The sequence below is a fragment of the Sebastes fasciatus genome, chromosome 1, assembly GCF_043250625.1.
Source record: "Sebastes fasciatus isolate fSebFas1 chromosome 1, fSebFas1.pri, whole genome shotgun sequence".
Taxonomy (NCBI): Eukaryota; Metazoa; Chordata; class Actinopteri; order Perciformes; family Sebastidae; genus Sebastes; species Sebastes fasciatus.
Window position 1 is genome coordinate 5,920,343 of NC_133795.1, and position 19,667 is coordinate 5,940,009.

Sequence of the window (19,667 nt, forward strand, 5' to 3'; positions counted from 1 at the left end):
TGATGCTCAACATTTCCTGGGGGGACAATCCCCAGACTCCTCGATTAATATGTGTCCTCCCCGATGTTGAAAGGAAACCTTCGCCCTTGACTGTACACATCACATTCTCATTAGGGAGCTGAGCCCCCCTAAAGGTTTAGATCCTAGAATCGCTCCTGAATGTTGGGGTTTTGGGCACACATGTATTACGTCTCAAATGAGAAAAAAATGACAGTTTGGAAACTGTGAGGCAGAGTTTTCTAAAACTATGTTTGAAAGGACTGTTTGTAACTTTTTACACGTATAAATCTACCGGGTCGGTTTCCCATGCATGCTCGCGTGTGACTACGCTGTTCAGACCGCTCCTCTGCTCCGCTGCCTGCCTGCCTACACTCACACAACGCGCGCATTCTCGCTTCACCTCACGTGCATGCGCGCACACTACACACTGCAGAGGACTTCCTAGCTCTGAGAATATCTAGTGAATGTACAGTGGACGTTTGTGCAGAAATAAATGCTGCAGCTCCTCCAGACCAGCAGAGGTTTTCCGTGTCTTGTGAAGTGACGGGGCTCCACAGCGAGAAAAGTTATTGTCTCCGACCGGGTGCCGGTGTCTCCCTGTTCACTCCGGCTGCGGTCGGGAGATGATATCGTTACTCGCTGCTTCAGTCCCGCTGCTTCAGCCCCGGAGGCTGAGGCAGCGTGGCTGAAGCAGGAAAAGCCAACACTAGGATCAGCATTGATTCATGGAGAGGCCTTCGTCTTGTCAGCTAACATTACTGCCAAGCAGGTGAAATATAGAGTGATATTGTGGTTTTAGCTGACGTGTGTCGCCTCACTGTTTTGAGCGATGCTTGTTCATGTCTATTTAGAGCGAGTAAGCGCTTGCCCAAAGGTGACTTTCGTTGATTTAACGGCCACAGGTGTCGCTGTTAACAAGCATTTCTGAAAGTTACAAATAGTGATCCTAGATCCTAGAATCACCCCTGAATGTTGGGGTTTTGAGCAAGCATGTATTAAGCCTCAAATGAGAGAAAACGTAAGTCTGAAAACTGTGAGGCAGAGTTTACTAAAACTATGTTTAAAGATGAACAGCAAAAGTGAACTCTATAGATTGTGAGCTCAATTTTACCACCAAAATTAAAGAGAAAAATAATGGAAGTGGAGATCCCAGAGGTCTTTGTTTGTGATCTTTTAGTGACACAAAGTATATGATCCTCAAGGTTTCTGGAGCTTATAGAGGAGGAGGCTTTTTTTCAGCAGTAATGCCATGTACCCCCCCCCCCCCCCTCCATCTCCCCATCTCCCCTCCTCCCACCCACACATCCCCCCCTTCCCTTCGCCCCATACCCCTGTCCTGCCTTTGTTCTCATCACAACAAGCCTGGAGCAGATGGTGCTCTGCTTTGCTTGGCCGACAGTGACAGACAGGCGCTCTCAGCCAATCGCCTGCTGGGGAATCAGCTGACTGGTCTGGACAGAGCCAGGTGTTTTTCATCATTTCCCCTTCTCCATCCGTAGGAGGAGCAGGCAGGAGCAGTCAGCGGAGGACTATCATCTACCGGGGCGACAGACAGACAGACCTGCTCGGTGCTGGTGGTGGTTTGCTTGCAGCAGGTTGTGGAGACTTCACCATGCATCTCTCAGAGGCGCCTTGTGACTGATCGGATACACGAGCGACCCAAAATCTGCTGTAAACAACAACAAGCATCCTCTAGGATACAGGAATATGTGTTCTTATACGCTGTTTGGTAACACCGTTGCACTTGGCACAATAACATTGATCTAATTGTTGTGAATCACCGCGTTTATCTGGATAAAGGAACCTGCATGCGCGCACAGGAACACCAGACTGGAATGCCAACAAGGTGAGAGCTCCTTTAGGAAACCAAAAGCAGGATTTCCACTGCTGTTTCTTTATAAGATGCATTGTTTTGCATGGAAAAAAATATGTGTTTAGTGATGTGGTTTGCAGCCACATCATGCAATGAATCAATTGATAGTAGATTATTGTTGTTTTCATGCGTAAAACAAGAGGGAATGTCTTCACTGCAAGGACGATGAGTTTTGGATATATTTAGGATGCAGACACACTCAAGGGCATGATCAGTTTTTTTTAAATAAATGCAGTCTGGTTTGAGCCTATCACTTCAGGCTTGAAATCTGTTTTGAATCCACATTCAACCGTATACAGCATTTTTGATGAAATGTACCAAACCCTGTTACAATGCGTCAAATGCGTCTAACACAGAAAACAAACTTTGATCTCGTTGCGGTTCTTTGCAGCGCCAGCATGAGGAGAAGCGTGCAGCAGTAAATGTGATTTGCATATTAATGTCAAAGTATGTCGGCAGATGTCTCGATTCCTCCAAAAAAAAAAAAGTCTTGAGACAGACAAGGCCCTCTGTAAAAGATGCTGTGGTGAGAATGGGGTTGCATTGGCAGGGGGTCCATTGTGGTCCACCAACGCTGCAGCTGTTGCGCTTTTGTGATGGAGACTGCTGACTTGCATCACTCAACTTTAGGCAGAAGGGACATATATATACTGTAGAAAGGTTATAGGGTGATGATAAAGGGATTTCTTTGTTTTTAATGTGCTTGTCCTGCTCAGTTTCAGCCCTCAGGACTTTCTATTTATGACCTCTTTTAAACAACAAAGTGCTGAGAGTCCTCTTTTCTCTGTGGGCCTCTCATGGGTCAAATAAAAGACTTTACAGTAATAAACAGGGCAGGAAAACAACACAGTCCCTTTGTGTGCAGCTGCTCCGTATACATGTGTGTATATAAAGGCTTTCTTGTGGACATGTCACATTGGAACAAAAGCTGTTTAATTCTTGCAGACTTTGTCCTGGTTGGTGCTGCACTGCTGTTGTCTCACAGAGCTTATTTCTAAGCGAGCAGAAGACTAAGTCATTCTTTAAAACTGGAGAGGGCTGTCCTCGACGAAAGACATTCTTAGTCGACTAACACTCATACGATTTGATCGACTAATCGACAGATCTGAAAAGCTGAGTTTCTCCACAAAGAATCACACTAATGCACCACTTTAAATCTTGTGTTTACCAGAGATGTTTCTGAGAAATATGTCATTCAGCATGAAAAAAAAGCATTATAAAGGGCTAATGGACTAAAGAAATCTTAGCCGACAAAGACTAAAAGGACGGATTAGTCAACTATTCGACTAAGAGTGGGCAGCCTGACCTGATTGACTTCTTTTTCTCTTCCCACATGGTCAAAATTCGGGCTGTGTATTGGCAAGAATCTGGTGATACGATACGTATCATGATACAGGGGTTATGATTCAATTTATTGCGATATATTGTGTTTTTTAGTAGTTTTAGTAAAACTGTTATAGTATATAAATAACACACCACCATTTGCATAAAATCAGAGTTAAAAAAAGTTTACTTTCTTGTGCAATCAGAACAGAGGGATCTGCATTTGCATTTATCACAGTACCATCCAACATCATAGAACTACTAGAGGGCACAAACACTGAGATGGCTCATGTCTTTGCAAATGAAATAAAGTATTAACTGAGTTAATCTTTGCATGTAAACTATTAATTAAAAATCGATACATAGTTTTTGAGAATCGATACAGTATCGTAAAATATAATATTGCGATATTCTCGATATTTTCATACACCCCCTAGACAAAATAGGCCTCCACACACACACACACACACACACACACACACTCAAGATGTCTATTTTCTTTCTAACTTGATCGTGGTGTGACAATAGGGCGTGTGTGTTGCCGGCAGGTGTCTTTGTCGGGGTTGTTCTAGGAGACAGCAGGGCTCATGAGAGGGAGGGGGTTAAGGGCTTCACCCCCCACCACCACCAACACCAACATTAAGGTCCCGAGGGTATAAGGCAGGGTGGGGGGCTGGGTTATTGAGCTCCACCATTATTCCTATAAGAAGGGCTGAGGCATTAACCCTTTGTGCTCCATGGACTAACAGGTCTCACAGACAGAGATGCGGTTCAGCTCTCTGTGATCTCCTGAGACAATCAATGTGTGTTCTGCAGCCAGTGCAGCAGTTATGACATTTGTCATCAGACATACACACTGTGCTGCTGCCTGGCTCTGGGGAACAGGGGAGCGTGTGGTTGGATAACAGGAACCCCTCGTAGTCCTTTACATTCAGTCGGGTGCCGGGCAAGAAAGAGTGGATCAGGCACCAGCTGCGTTCATTATTACAACCCTGAAGGACATTCGCCTCACATACACAACATTAATATGCAATATAAACATTCATGACCGTCACATTTATGATACCGGAAGAGCAGCGGGTGAGTTTACGAGCTGATGCTACAGGTATATGGCTAGTTTGAACCTGAAAGGCTAACAAGGCAAACCTAGTGAAAACATCGATACACATCATCGTATTTACGATATACCTTTTTTTAATTCCCATGGTACGTCTGTGTCACCATTTCTATCCAAGCGCAACCCCTTCCTACAGAGCCTGGTGATAAAATTGTCAAATCATGTTTTAGTTGGTCTTTATGAGTTGATATAAGTGTAACTGATTGTGTTAAATGGATATATGATATCGTCTCATATTGATCACATCACAGGCCCCTGAATTTAATTGATTCTAAATCGTATCATGACAGACTTGTGATTTACATCCTTAGCTGGTTGTAGATAGTTGTTAGTGGTTCAATCCCCAACTCCTCCTGCCCACAAGTTGAAATGTCCTTGAGCAAGACACTGAACCCCAAAGTGCTCCCCAAATGCATATTGTTTTAATGTAAATGCACAAAGCTTTATTTATGAATAGCTCACCTACCCTTTTCCTTTTAACCTGGTTCAGTTCAACCTTTTTATGGCTCTCTCCATTCAAACTTCATGGCCTAATCATGAACGTTATGATGAAGAACTTAAATTTTGTTGTTGTGTTATTTGGCGCTTTAAAAGACCTCTGTCTTTTAAGATCTTTTTGGAGTGATAGCTGGTTCCTCTCCTGTGGTTCAAATACATTTATGCTGCAGTTTGTTCCTTCTTACCATAATACCTTACTAGTAGTTGTTCCACCAAGAGGTTGTTTTATATAATTCAGACCTTCAAATCAGTCAGCTTGTAGAGAGGCTGAGTGTTTCCACACAAGTGACACTTGCGCTTCCTGGTTGAAGGTGAACTAGTTTGAGAGGAGCAGCAATCAAGCAGCTGTAAAATCAATACGTACTACAAGTGTTCGCTGATGGCGAAGTGGCCCGGTTGTCTCCAACCAGGGGAGACCTAACATGAATCACCTAATGCGAAACCAGCCAGCATATACATTGTCACGCTCACACTAAAGCCCCTTTCCCAATGGACAAAAAAAACACTAACATCTGGCTTTTGTCTGGTGAGAATGGTTACAATCAGCGATCATTCCCGGGACAAACGACTCTGCAGTAGTTACGGGTATTTATCAGGTGGCAAATGTGGACTCGCTAATTTATATAATATATATAATATATAAACAATCAACAGGGATTTGGACAATTATTATAATTTATTAATGTGCAAAACAAACAATTAATCTGCTCTCCTCAAAGCCACCAGACTCCATCAGAAAACAGTGATTTTACCTCGCTGGTCATCGTAAAACCTACTTCATTCAAACTCGACAGAAACAAAATAAAACTCGTTAAAACCGTCTTTGTTAGTCTTTCCACTGCTCCAACAACCACCAATCGTGGTTTGAGCGTTTGAAAGAGAGACTGAATACGTAAAGAGCCTTTCACGCAGAACGCGGTTTGAGCTGTGCTCGCCATAGGTATCAGCACACATCTCATTGCGCTTGAACTTTGGGCACAGCGTTTTGCTCGGCGCAGCGAAAATCCGTTGTTGCGGTCTGAGTGAAAGGCCCATAACAAAAAAGAAGTAACCACGGTGACATTTTCACTGTTTACCAACCTTGCTTCCGGTGCCGGCCGGCGCGTCCGTGACATCAAACGTGACACACCAGAAAAAAAAAAAAATAGAACGACATACTCGTCTTCTGACAATGGGAAAGGAGTCTATATCGCCTATTTAGCGGGTTTTCCCGTGTTTAAAAAAACCTGTATATACACACTAATTTTGGTGGAAAAAAGGATATTACTCACATTTACACAAGAAATACAACAGCACAACTCTCTTCAAATCTATTTGTCATAATGTGAGTTACTTAACATATCTGTGTTGTGTATGTCAGGGGAAGCTATCCATACAGTCATACTGTACACACAACTGTGGCATTGTTTCCTCTCTGCTGTGCTCTGGATGGGTGAACACAGCTCTACAAGTATTGTTTAGAAAATATTGGCTCATATTTCAACTTCTGCTTATTTGAGCGTCCTGCGAGGAGGCGGAGTGCGTTATATTAAACCCTGAGAGGGAGGTGATGGAGAGAGCACTAGAGGCGGGTGTGAGCACGAGCGAGAGGATCACGACAACCCGGTCCGGATTCCCTCACCATCCTAGGAAAATGATATAATGCTTTACATGACTGTAGTCTCTGAGGGAGGTGTAGCTGTTTATGTATCTGCTTCTATACATGTTTCCCAAGAGGCTGTAAGATGGGTTTTCTCTATTAATTATGTTGTTAAGATGAAGACGGATAAGGAAAGAGAGACAGTTGAGTGCTCACTTCATATATTAGATGTGTTTTCTCTTCATTTAGCCGTCTTGTCATATTACCCCTTGTTGAGTCTCCTTGTCACTCAGGTTCTGTCATCTAATTCAGGAGTGTTTTTATCACCTCTATTTTGTTCACTTTGTGACGAGGTGTGTTTATAGGCTCCCTGGGGTTGTTTATCTCACTTGCTCCACCTGTAATTTATTTCCCCTCGTTTCTGTTTTTTTTTTTTAATGTGAGTGCAGATGAGTAAACTAAAGCTTGAAGGCTTATATGGGGGGGTTATATGTGAATCTCCCAAGAGATTCCTAATGCAAGACTCTTGTTATCATGTTGAAATCACATTTTCATTTTCTCATGTCACTCTCAATTCTTATCGCATTGAAGGATAGATTTCCTCGGCGATGAGCCTGAGTGTCCTCAGACTGACTCGGACTGGAATGTGAAAACTGAGCCTTGGACTCAGTCAGTCAGAGGGAGACTTTATCTAGTAAAAGGCTTTCACATCTTCCGTCACTCACATATTTAAACCTTGATACAAGAAAAATGATTACTTTCCTCTCATTACAGACATGTTTTGTGCAGTTCAGAGGAAAACTGTATATTCAAACCCTCTCTTTCTGGTAAAAATTCATGTTAACTAAGTAAAATATGTACAGAAACAATTTAACATAACTACGGAAAACACGTCACAAACATAACTAATGTAACTTACAAAACAAAACATCGGTCTCCTGGTTGAAAGTCACGTGTTTGTTGGACACCTCCACCTCCGGTCCCGCCCACTGTAAGCAGTCTTTCTCACTTTGTCTTCTACGTCACTGGCTCTGAGTTTGGCATATTGATATTGATATTGATATTCATTGCAACTTTATAGGTAAAATGGGACAGGTAGTGCTGGCAAGTAATGAGAAAAGATGAAGAAGAGAAGGCCTAAAACAATGCTGTTTCTGTTACTTGTTACTGGAAAAAAAGCTACTATCTCAAATCCAAATTTCTGCAGTATAATCAACTTTAATTCAGGGAAAGCCTGGTCTCCTGACAGCATTGTGTATGTAGTACCTGCAGCCATTATACACTCTGTTTTCTACAGAAGCACCTACTGTCCATACTGTAGCTATTGTATAAAGGCAGTCTTGATGTCTGAAGATTATCTAGAGTGATCAAATGTAATTATTGGATACTTTGGGCTTGTGTGAGAATAGTATCCATCAACAGCACACTCAGAAACCGTCCGTATTTAGCTCACATGCTGTTTGTTTTTTGAGTATAGGCTACTTCAGTTTTTCACTTTTCCAGTGTGAGCATATTATACACTAAATCCTGCTTTGAATTAGTATGTATTTGGGACATAATGATGTTGTGAAAGTTGTTTTATATTTCACAAACTGTGGTATAGAGTCATGTTCAGTATACGTGCCCTGTAGTTGGTTGTCACTGTGACAGCTAGACTGGGTTTGACTTTTGTATATTTGTGTCACCAGCGACATCATCCAGTGTGATGCTGGTAAACTGACCTGAAGATCATATTAGCAACCGGTTTTAGTATAAATATGGACGTTATGGACAACACTGTGGTTGGCATTGTATAAAGACCGAGATGCAGCAGGTGCAGGAGCACCGTACAAAAGATAAATCAATGAATGCCTAAATTTAAACTTAACAATATAAAATAATAGTGGAAGTACAATGGAAATCACAGCATTGCATACAGTAAATAAATAGTGTAAATAGCTTTCGGTTCGTAGGTTTTCATGACATGCAGCTGGTCTGTTACAACCTTGAAAAGTAAAATGCTCATTCACTTATTGTAATTTCCTTTGACAACATGTACTACTTTGAGATGAACTTAATGCATTTCATCCAACCACAGGCCAACCAAATCGAACATTAATGGGTTACTGCCAAGATCAGACCAGAAGCAGTAATAAATTAATCTCTCATTTCAACACATTCTCATCCCGACTCGTCACATACCGACACCTCGTCAGGACCCCTTGTTGTCATTTTCTAATGCACTGGGTAGCCCAGCGTGTCAAACTATGACGCTCCACTACGGTCGCAGTAAATACATGGTTATCAATTCAACCAAAAACACTTCCTTAGGTTTAGGAAGCAAAAGAACTTGGAAAAAACATGGTTTTAAATTACTACGTTTGTAAAGTAAAAGTGAAACACGTTGTTTTCACATGGGACACGAACAGCGGCCTCCCGGATGACAACCTTGTGTTTGTCTGCAATCACCATCAGAACCCAGCATGGAAAATAATGCATTTGAATGATTTGAAACGTTTAAAAGTATACGTGTATGAATATATTAAGTTATGGGTAGATAGAGGATGTAGGTAGGTTTGATGATACATTTACATATTCAGATTACGGATCCATTTCTGTGGGTTTAGTGTTAAAACACCTGTCCCACTTGTCTTTGATTAATAAAAGCTGCAATACATTAATATCCACGTAACAAAGCAATACGAAGCGATCTTTCATCCTGCAGCGGGTTGTTGAATGGCGCTTTAGACGACAGAGTTTATGTCTGAAGCTGTTGCCGTTTGTTTCAAGTATCCTATTCACAGGTTCAAAGGTGGCCGTTGTTACAACCTCTGGGTTTTTTCCGTTTCCTGCCTTCCTGCCTTTGGTGTCGTGTTGAGTGTTCTTCCACCTGCTGTGTGTTTTGAGCTTTCCTGTGGCTCTGGGACTCTGATCACAATGGACCTGTGAAGCCTGTGTCAGGATGTCCCAGACAGCGTTTAGTCAAGTGTCAACAGGATATTTTCCAGTCTTTTAAGTGCTCATAGTTGCATCAGAACAACATTTTATTGTTTTCAGCTAACCTACTTTTCACTTCGACAAATGTGTCATATTTTTTGTGTGTTCAGTATTAAATGGGATCAGAACCTTCTTAATCTTACATTGCATAAAGGAGAGCACAGACAAAGCTTTTAGCACTTACCGAATTGAGAGAATCTAAGATTAACCTCATTTGTGGTAAATAGATGAGAATTATGTATTTATATATCTGGCTTACAATCTTGACGCATTTTATATTTTTAAAGCCATTTTGTGACAATATGTAGGATAGGTATAGGCTATTGTAAAAAAAAAAAAAAAAAAGCCATATAAAGACCATCCGGAGTCCAGTTTTTGATATTTTTCTTTTTGCCCCCCCAAAACTAATATTACGTTAAAGAGATGCAAGATAGTGAACAACGTAAAGATAAGTCAAAGGTGCAAAATTGTATTTATTCGCAGTATATTGATTAAATTGTCAATCTTTAGTCAGCTTAAAAAAAGGACATTTTAAATTAAATAAATGCACAATTGCATTTATTCACAGTTTTAATCCTTTCAATTAAAACAATCTATCTGTCATTTTATAATGATTAAATTCTTTCAATTATTTACTTACTGAATCTGCGTTTTTGTTTTAATTTAATCAGCTAAAAAACAGTAAATTGTCATCATTGAAAATGCAGCAACTTTTTCAGTCCAACCCAAGAAAAGACAACAGAAACAGCGTTCTTTTAAATATAAATTATGCATGGTGTTTTCATATTTGTTCTATTTTTTGTTCTGTTTATTTTTTATTTTATTTTTGAGAGTAAAATGCCAGTATGAGGGTTATTTTAATGAAATGACAATTATGGTGCATGGACAGAAAAAGCTACAAAAATGTTGAAATATATCAGCTTCTGTACTGCACACAACATTTTTGCCAATACTGTAACAAAGTTTATCATTTTATATGATATTATATTGTAATGGGACAGAATATTTAGTCATTGACACAATTACAAACAAGCACTTAGTTAGTAACTAACACTTAGTACGGAATTATTTTCATAAAGAGATTACCAATGAATTAACGCTCCTTCTCTTTGCTGTATGTGGCTCAGATTGCACTGATATGTTGCTTTTAATTAAAGTGCTAAGTGACCTGTTTGTCTCCTCTGGGTTTGAATCCAGTACACTGCCTCAAACTAATCTCCACTTCAGTATCTCCATCCACTAATCCTGACTGGCGCAGCAATCGCCACAATATACAGTGCTTTAGCTTAAAGACAAGATACTGTACTATCCCTGTTTCACCCACGCTCCGCCCCGTCCCATCGGGACTCCCCCGGCATAGGAGGAGCGCAGACGTGTTCCTGTCTCCCTGGTGCTGTTGCCAGGCAGTTTGCATCCAGATGAATTAGTCAGCTCTCTTGTTTGAAAGCCTCTTAAGTGCTAGCTCCTTAAACTGGTGGTGTTGACCATAAAGCTGCGTGGTGGAGAGGGCTGTGGTACTTGTGGTGCTGCCGTATGGCTCTGCACTGGGCGGGGTGACTCCTTCAGTAAACAGACCTAATTGAGTATTATGATCTCTGTTGCTGTAGGATGCCGCAAGTCAACAGGCTTGTTAAAGACGTGCTGGAAACCTAATCCTGTTAATAAACCATGGCATGGCGAGGGATAAAACTGTTACTGTATGTCTACAGTATGAACTGTATTTGTATGTGACCAGAATTATTAAGTGAATGAGACGCATATCTCATGAGATAAAAGAAATATGAAAGCCCTGGTTTACTCCAAATCATCACTAACAAGAGTTTGGGCACAAATTCAGTGGCAATAATCCATCAAGTGGTTGTTGAGACATTTCACTCAAAACCACAAATGTAGCGCTAGTGGAAAAGTCAGGAGGCTTCATCGTATGGGGACCATGAATGTCTGTGAAATATCGATGTAAATAGTAAAAGTTGAAACCACAAATGTATTTAAATGTTTCAATCCCAGTCAGCTCTTCATCGAATCCTAATTTTTAAAAATGGTCACCACATGCACTATGATGGCAGCAGGTGGCAACCTCTGGGTCTGAAAAGTGAAGCCAATGCGGAAGTTTCTTAAACTTGCATTCTTTGTAACAGCCAGCAGGGGGCGACTCCTCTGGTTGCAAAAAGAAGTCTGATTGTATAGAAGTCTATGATTAAATGAGCCTACTTCTCACTTGAGTTATTACCTCAGTAAACATTGTAAACATGAGTTTATGGTCTCAATCGTTAGTTTCAAGTCTTCTTCAATACAGCATGATGTTCATTTATAAATGATGGTCCCATTTAGAGTCAAATAGACCATCAAGCAGGGGATGCTTTAGGGCGTGGCTACCTTGTGAATGACGGGTCGCTACCACGCCGTTGTCCGGTCTGGGAGTTGTCTGTGTTTTTCGTCTTACAACTTTAACCCTTTCACAGTTTGTTTTCAGTTCATGAAAGTTAATTATAACCTTTTTGGTTGCCTAAAAATTTCTTATTCAGTGTTTGGTGGTACTTAGCTCCACTCTGTCGTGTCCATTCTGGTTGCAAAATAACAAGATGGCGACAGCCAAAAACGCAGAACTCGAGGCTTCAAAACCATAGTCCACAAACCAATGGGTGTCGTCACGGTGACTACGTCCATTTCTTATGTACAGCCTGTGGATGGCAGGTGTGGTTAACTATCTAACCCACCCAATTAACAATTCAATTACTCAATAAAAACCTTCCCAAAACATATCTTGAATATATCAAAGAAATATCATGGCAATCCATCCAATAGTTCAGATATTTCAGTCTGGACCAAAGTGGTGGACTGACAGACCTACGTTGCCATAGATAGATAAAAAAAATGATATGAACATAATGCCCATGTATCCATGGACAGTGAGAGGTTTAAAATGTAGCACTGGTATTGAGTACAAGCTGTCTATTGTTTGCCAGGATGAATGCTTTATCTTCCCAGTAACTGGAGTAAGTGTTACTGCCATATGGGCAAACAGATGCCCATTGCACCTCTCAGGAGCTTGCATTTGCTGAACCAAGCGACTGAGCTAGATCACAGTCTCTAGTCCTCTCACAGCCCTCTCCTGAAATCCCTTTTTGTGAGCATTAGAGTTAAAGAATGCTCCCCAAAGTTCTGACAATTTTCCGTCTGTACCCAATCATCCCAGAAAAAAATCCTAGGCCTGCTGAAAACTTTATTTTTTCATGTTTGCCCTAAATTCAGAATGCTGAAGACGTTGCATTAAAAATGAAGACGTGCATCTTTTTTTTTGCTTTCTTTGAGGCATGGCACATACAAATATCTCATAGTGTTTAATGATGTTCGGAGAAGCTAATGATCGAGTCCTCGTGGGCCTGTTGGAGAGATAAAAGCCCTCCATGGAATTTGATCCATGTCCAAGTAGTTCAGAGCAGTGTTTTGTGCAGGCATTGTAATGAGCTGAACTTGCATTTTCCCAAAACTGTTGATGATGCACATAACTCACAGTCTCTAAGGGATAGTGGAGAAGAAATTGTTGTTCTTAGTCAGTCTGTTGTCTTAAGTAATTGCTTCATTTAAAATAAACATGAAAGATTATGTGATAATCCAGTAATTGTTGCATTCAAAAAGACTAAGAGTCTACAGTCATGCTAGCTGCTTTATTAGGCTGTACTTAGACACAGTAGTGCTTTGAGCTAAATTCTAATATAAACATGCGAACATGCTCACAATGACTATGTTTACATACACAAAATATTCTGTTTTTTTGCCCTTACTCCAAAAAAGACAATATTCCTACTAAGCTGTTTACATGGGTGATCAAAATTAATATTCCACTAATATTCCCCTTTACATGCAGCCATTAATACTCCAATTAAAGTAACCGGAGGTGGACTTGTTCAATTGTGTGAACACAGCCTCCCTCCTTCATTCCTTCAACCACCTTCTTGAAAAGGTCGGTGTTGCGATATTTGTGAATATCCAAAAAAACTATTGAAAATGTAGTGTTTAAAAGAAGGTGTTTCTCCTTCGGACCAGAAATGTGGGCTTTTCTTTTGGGCATGCATCTCTACAAACTGTCGGCTAGTTGGTTTGTGTACAACACACAGAGCTGGCCATAAACAGGCAAGAGGCCTTGTGTCGCAAACTGCCGTAAAAACCCCAATTGAGACAAATATTCCGAATGCACTGTATATATGTCCACAAGTAGCTAGTGTACAAGAATGCTCTAAAACCCAAATAATATTGGCATGTCCCAGGTCTATCCCACGTCTTTATCGGAAAAAATGCTTTTTTTATTTGTTCATAAACCAAAGTATTAGACAAATTAACATTTTGACATGATGGTGGGGCCTAATTTCATGGCAATACATTCAATGGTTGCTGAGATATCTCACTCAAAACCACAAAATGTCAACCTCAAGCTGACAAAAGAGAGTAGTGTACGGGGATCACCAAAGTCTGAGTATTTATTCTCTCAGAATCACAAATGTCTGCACAGAATTTCATGCTAATATAACCAATAGTTGTTTAGATATTTCAGTCTGGACCAAAGTGGTGGACCAACCGACCGACATTGCCCTTGAGCCATGCTGCCAGCATAAAAAAATAATTATGCATTATATACCCTCTTCATTATAAACATGGGATAGACACTATTTTCTGTATAATGACATATATGTTTTGTCTTTCTTTTCCAGATCACTCTGGGGCTCCAAGATCTTGATGTAAAATTCTACCTTCTGGCTCAACTCGTTACCATTTCACTGGACTGAAAGACCTAATCAGCACAAAGTCTGGTTGATGACTGTAAAGCACTCTCTCCTAAAATCATCTGCCCCTCCTCCTGTCCTACCCCAGCATGGCTAGACGGAGGTTAGACTGCTTACTTCTAGGCCAGGCGTTTGCTGGCCTGATTGTGGTATCCATAGGACTATCCTTCGTCCAGAGCAATGAGTGCCCCCAGCTGTGTGTATGCGAGATCCGGCCCTGGTTTACCCCCCAGTCCACCTACAGAGAAGCCATCACTGTGGACTGCAATGACCTTCGCTTAACACGCATCCCTGGAAACCTCTCCAGTGACTGTCAGGTTCTCCTCCTACAGAGCAACTACATTGCCAGGACCAATGATGAGCTGGAGCAGCTCTTCAACTTGACTGAGCTGGACTTGTCCCAGAACAACTTCAGTAGCATTCGAGATGTTGGTCTTAACAATATGTCCATGCTCACCACGCTTCATCTGGAGGAGAACCAGGTCACGGAAATGCCAGATTACTGTCTGCAGGACCTCAGCAACCTGCAGGAGCTCTACATCAACCACAATCAGATCAACACCATCTCTGCCAATGCCTTCTCTGGGCTCCACAACCTGCTCAGGCTTCACCTCAACTCCAATAAGCTCAAGACCATCAACAGCCAGTGGTTTGAATCTACGCCCAACCTAGAGATCCTCATGATTGGGGAGAACCCTGTTGCTGGAATAATAGACTTTAATTTCAAGCCACTGGGCAACCTGAGAAGCCTGGTTTTGGCTGGGATGGATTTGACAGACGTCCCTGGAAATGCCTTTGTGGGACTTGACAATCTTGAGAGCCTCTCTTTCTATGACAATAAGCTGGTCCGAGTTCCTCAGAGAGCCCTTCAGAAACTACCAAACCTCAAATTCTTGGATTTGAACAAAAACCCAGTGCACAAGATTCAGGAAGGAGATTTCAAGAACATGCTGAAACTGAAGGAGCTGGGTATAAACAACATGGGAGAGCTGGTTTCTATCGACCGGTACGCTCTGGACAATCTTCCTGAGCTCACAAAGCTGGAGGCTACAAACAACCCCAAGTTCTCCTACATCAACCGTCAGACCTTTCGCGATGTCCCGGCCTTGGAGAGTCTAATGCTAAACAACAATGCCCTAAATGCCCTCTATCAGTCCACGGTGGACTCTCTCCCCAATTTGCGTGAGATCAGCATCCACAGCAATCCTCTGCGCTGTGACTGCGTCATACAGTGGATGAGCTCCAACAAAACTACCGTCCGTTTCATGGAACCAGTGGCCATGTTTTGTGCCATGCCAACAGAAGTGAGGGGTATGCATGTGCGGGAGGTGCTTCAGAATACTTTAGCAAACCAGTGCCTGCCCCTGATTTCCCATGATACTTTCCCAAGCCACCTCAACCTTGACATTGGCATGACCTTGGATTTGGACTGCAGAGCCATGTCCCAGCCTGAGCCTGAGATCTACTGGGTGACACCAATGGGGAACAAAGTAATGAAGGACACCCTCTCTGACAAGTACAGCCTCAACAGTGAAGGGACATTGAGAATTTCTCATATCCAAGTAGAAGACTCTGGCAGATACACCTGTGTGGCTCAAAATTCAGAGGGCGCTGACACAAGAGTGACAGCTATTCGGGTGAACGGCACTCTGTTAGACAGCACTCAGCTTATGAAGATCTACATCAAACAAACAGAATCTCACTCTATCCTGGTCTCCTGGAAAGTAAACTCCAACGTAATGACCTCTAACCTCAAATGGTCATCTGCCACCATGAAAATAGACAACCCGCACATTACTTACACTGCCAGGGTACCCGTTGATGTCCACGAGTACAATCTTACGCATTTGCAACCAGCAACTGAGTACGAGGTGTGCCTCAGCGTCTCCAACATCCACCAGCAGTCACAGAAGTCGTGCGTAAATGTGACGACGAAGCCAGCGGCCTTCGCTGTGGAAATATCCGACCAAGGGACCAACACCGCTCTTGCGGCAGTCATGGGAACGATGTTTGCGATCATCAGCCTGGCCACACTGGGAGTGTACATTGCCAAGAGGTGGAAGAGGAAAAACTATCACCACTCTCTGAAAAAGTACATGCAGAAAACCTCGTCAATACCGCTCAACGAGTTGTACCCTCCTCTTATCAACTTGTGGGAGGCAGACAGTGAGAAGGAGAAAGAGGGCTCGTCCGAGACCAAATCCAGTCAGGTGGACACCACACGCAGCTATTACATGTGGTGAGAGCGACTATCCAGTGGGAGATATAGAGACATGTTTCTTTCAGGAGCACAAATATACATACTTGCTTCTTTGTGTAATTGAACTCAAGTCATTTTTTTCTCTCATGTTTCCTATTTCGTTTTCTTCGGTTCTCTCAGACTTGCTCTTTAAAGCGAATGACGAACCGAGTTTTTGAAATCTTTAGTTTAGCATATTGCCTTTTTACCTCTCGCCCATTTTGACTCACAATATGGCAGCTTTGTTTAGCTTCCTGGACTTAGTAGTCACTGTGCTTTATTATTAGTTCTTGTTTTAATGAACACAGCATGAGCATTGTCACGGATTTAGTAAGCAAAGGAGAGGCTGAAATCCAACCTTGTTTTTGACATGTTTCTATGGCAGAACTGTTAGAGACTGCCACCTTTCTTTCTCTTGTAAAACAGTTTCACTGTTGACTGTTGTGCACTGAAATATATATATACTAATTTGTCTATCAACTCAAATATAAGCTGACAAAGTATGTTTAGACTTGATATACTGTCTATTGAATAATGTTAGCAATTCCACTGTAATGTTGTATCAGCTATGACTTGATTTACTTTTTGTACATTAAATCATTATAATAACATAATAAGTATGTTTGATTTAGACTTTAAGTTTGCAGAGCAGCTACTGTAAACCAGCAATAGAAATATGAATGTTATGAACTAGGTCAATAGATGTAAGGCTTTCTAAATTTCTTAAATATTTCTTTTCTTATTTTGCTAGAATAATGTCTACAATCACTGGTTTTGTTGTGGTTTACACACACAAACATGTTGTTTATTGAGGAGCAAATTAAATAAAATCTTTCCTCATATTTTTTAAACCATGATTTCAACACCAAGTGTCATTTTTATAAAAATGTGTACTATATATTTAATAAATGTGCTTTGGAGAACATTTAGAGGTTGAAAGTAAAGGTTTAAAAGCTTAACATGTTGTTCCAGGGGGAAAAAATCACCATCTCATATTAATGTGTTACAATAGGATTTTATTAATTTCAGTGTGATGAGCATAGCTGTAGGTGTTTGGTTACAACCTCAGTGTTGATAGAGAGAGAATGGGAGATGCAGACTGCAGTGTGTTTGCCTCTCTGCAAAAGCAATTATCAGAGAATAATTTAAATTCTAGTCCCGGTACAATATGATTACTGCACAAAAATGCCTCGGAGTACATACAGTAACTTCAAAAACAAAGAAATTTGTCACTCAAAACCAACACAGTGGATTTGGTGCCTGCATGTTTTGTTCATTGTCTGTTTTATTCTACCAGACATACCTCTGTAGCTGCAAAGCTTTAGAGAGGAAGCAACAACATAGGGAGTATAATTCAGCTGAGACCAGATTGAAGGAGATGGTGATTATGGATAATGGACAGTTACAGCAAGTACACACTGCAGTGTTATTTTGCACCATGCAACCACGGTACAATCAGCCACATGTTTCATCATTTTGTATTGTTTGTGGAATTTAATTTACAGGTCTCAGACTTCAAATTATTCATCATTGTGTCATGTTGGATTTTTTATTTGATACAACATTATAGTTAGCTTTTCTTTCAGTAAAATGATATGAAACAACCATCTGCTTTCTCTGCAAAAATCTAGTGAGACAGTAATATGTCGAGTCCACCGCAATGCAAATCCCAAACTGAGTGGCTCGCTGTCTAGAAAAGTGGATCTCTAGTGATGTTGACTGACAGGTCTGGGCTTTGTGGTGCAATCAAACGATCTCCGGTTAGTCTCGCCTGACAACATGCTCGTACTCGTGCACGCTCTCTCCTGTGAAGTATCCATAACCAACACTTTCTCATCCCAACTTGTCACATACTGGCGCTTTTGTCAGACCCCTCAACGTCACTTTTTGTTCACAGTAAAGACGTGCTTAATATTGTGAATTAAACAAAAACACTTGCTTAAGTTCATGCAACAAAACCACTTAGTTAGGTTTAGGAAATTACTAATTAATTAGAATTACTACGTTTGTATGGTGAAAATGAGACTTGACGTTGTGAACACGGGACACGAACAAACAGCTGATTGTAACGTGAAAGTAAAACGTAACACCTGGGGCACAAACAGCGGTCTCCTGGATGAAAGCCTTGTGTTTGTTGAACCCTTCCACCTCCCGCTCGCACTGAGTGTCTCTTGTTCTTTAAACTACGTCACCACAGCACTTTCTCTGAGCTGTTACTGTTGCTGCGAATGGGTTTAAATTATAGTTAATGGAAACCCTGGTGCATCATACCAACGCAAAAAGGTGCCTTGGGTGGTGGTATCGAACGCCAACGGCCGTGACAAAGCATCGGTGACGCCCTGGGAATGAGAATGGGTATAAATAGTTAATGAATCATTAGCAATATAATATCACAAATATGACACACTTGTAATAACATCTTTATTTTTGTATTTATTCAATTAAATACTTCTTTACTCATGATAACTGAACAAACTCCAACTGCTGATGAAGGCCATGAGATGCAGCTGATAGCTCCAGAAGAAATGTTTTGTCACATTTACAAACAACTTTAAATCCAAATTTATAATTTGTTGACAAATTATAAACATTTTGTCTTAATATCTACTTAAAGCTACATGATAGTGTGTTTTAAACAATGTATTAATTGTTCTTATAAATTACTTATAAATGCTAATTAGGCAGATAAAATAAAGTATTACTACACTTTATTTATCCCAGATAAAGTCCCTTGACTCTGAATGTCACACTGTTGTCAGTTACTGATTTGGCTTTGTGTGCATCAAGAAATGCTGCTGATGAAATGGGTTAAACACTGTCTGCTGCTTTTTCTCCGAGTATAGAGATGTCAGTAGATGCTGCAAGAATAATGTCAGTGAATGTCATGGGCCCTTTAGGGAGAACTGTGTCCTGCTCTGAGAATGATGGACAGAGGAGGGCGAAGCCGCAGTAGTCTGGCATTTGTTAAACCTGCGCATTGAATCTGCTACTTTGAAAAATGCGCTGCTGTCCTTTTATCTGCACAGAGCGGACGAGCCTTTATAAGGTCTCAGTGGGTAGCCTAGTAACAGACCGGAAATCAGCTCATTGGGACGGCTATCAATGAAAGCTTTTCAAAGCGTGTGCTGGAGCCTGCACCGTGTCCCATCCCAGTGGCCTGTTTCCATGACAACCCCTTGCTCCATCCACCTGCGGGTGCTGGCAGCCAAGTCAGAGAAGTCCCCAGAGCCTGAAATACCACTGACAAGGTCAACACCCCGCAGGTGGGAAACCACTAAAAC

The 19,667-nt window shown here is 41.3% G+C and overlaps 1 protein-coding gene across 1 annotated transcript; it reads left to right on the forward strand.

The window, feature by feature from the left end:
- The first annotated feature begins 1,525 nt into the window (after positions 1-1,525).
- On the forward strand, positions 1,526-17,243 carry lrrn1 (leucine rich repeat neuronal 1). The gene is made up of 2 exons (XM_074650748.1): positions 1,526-1,846; positions 14,076-17,243. The coding sequence occupies exon 2, from the start codon at positions 14,237-14,239 to the stop codon at positions 16,388-16,390; it is 2,154 nt and encodes a 717-aa protein (XP_074506849.1). The 5' UTR covers positions 1,526-1,846; positions 14,076-14,236; the 3' UTR covers positions 16,391-17,243.
- The last annotated feature ends 2,424 nt before the right edge of the window (positions 17,244-19,667 follow it).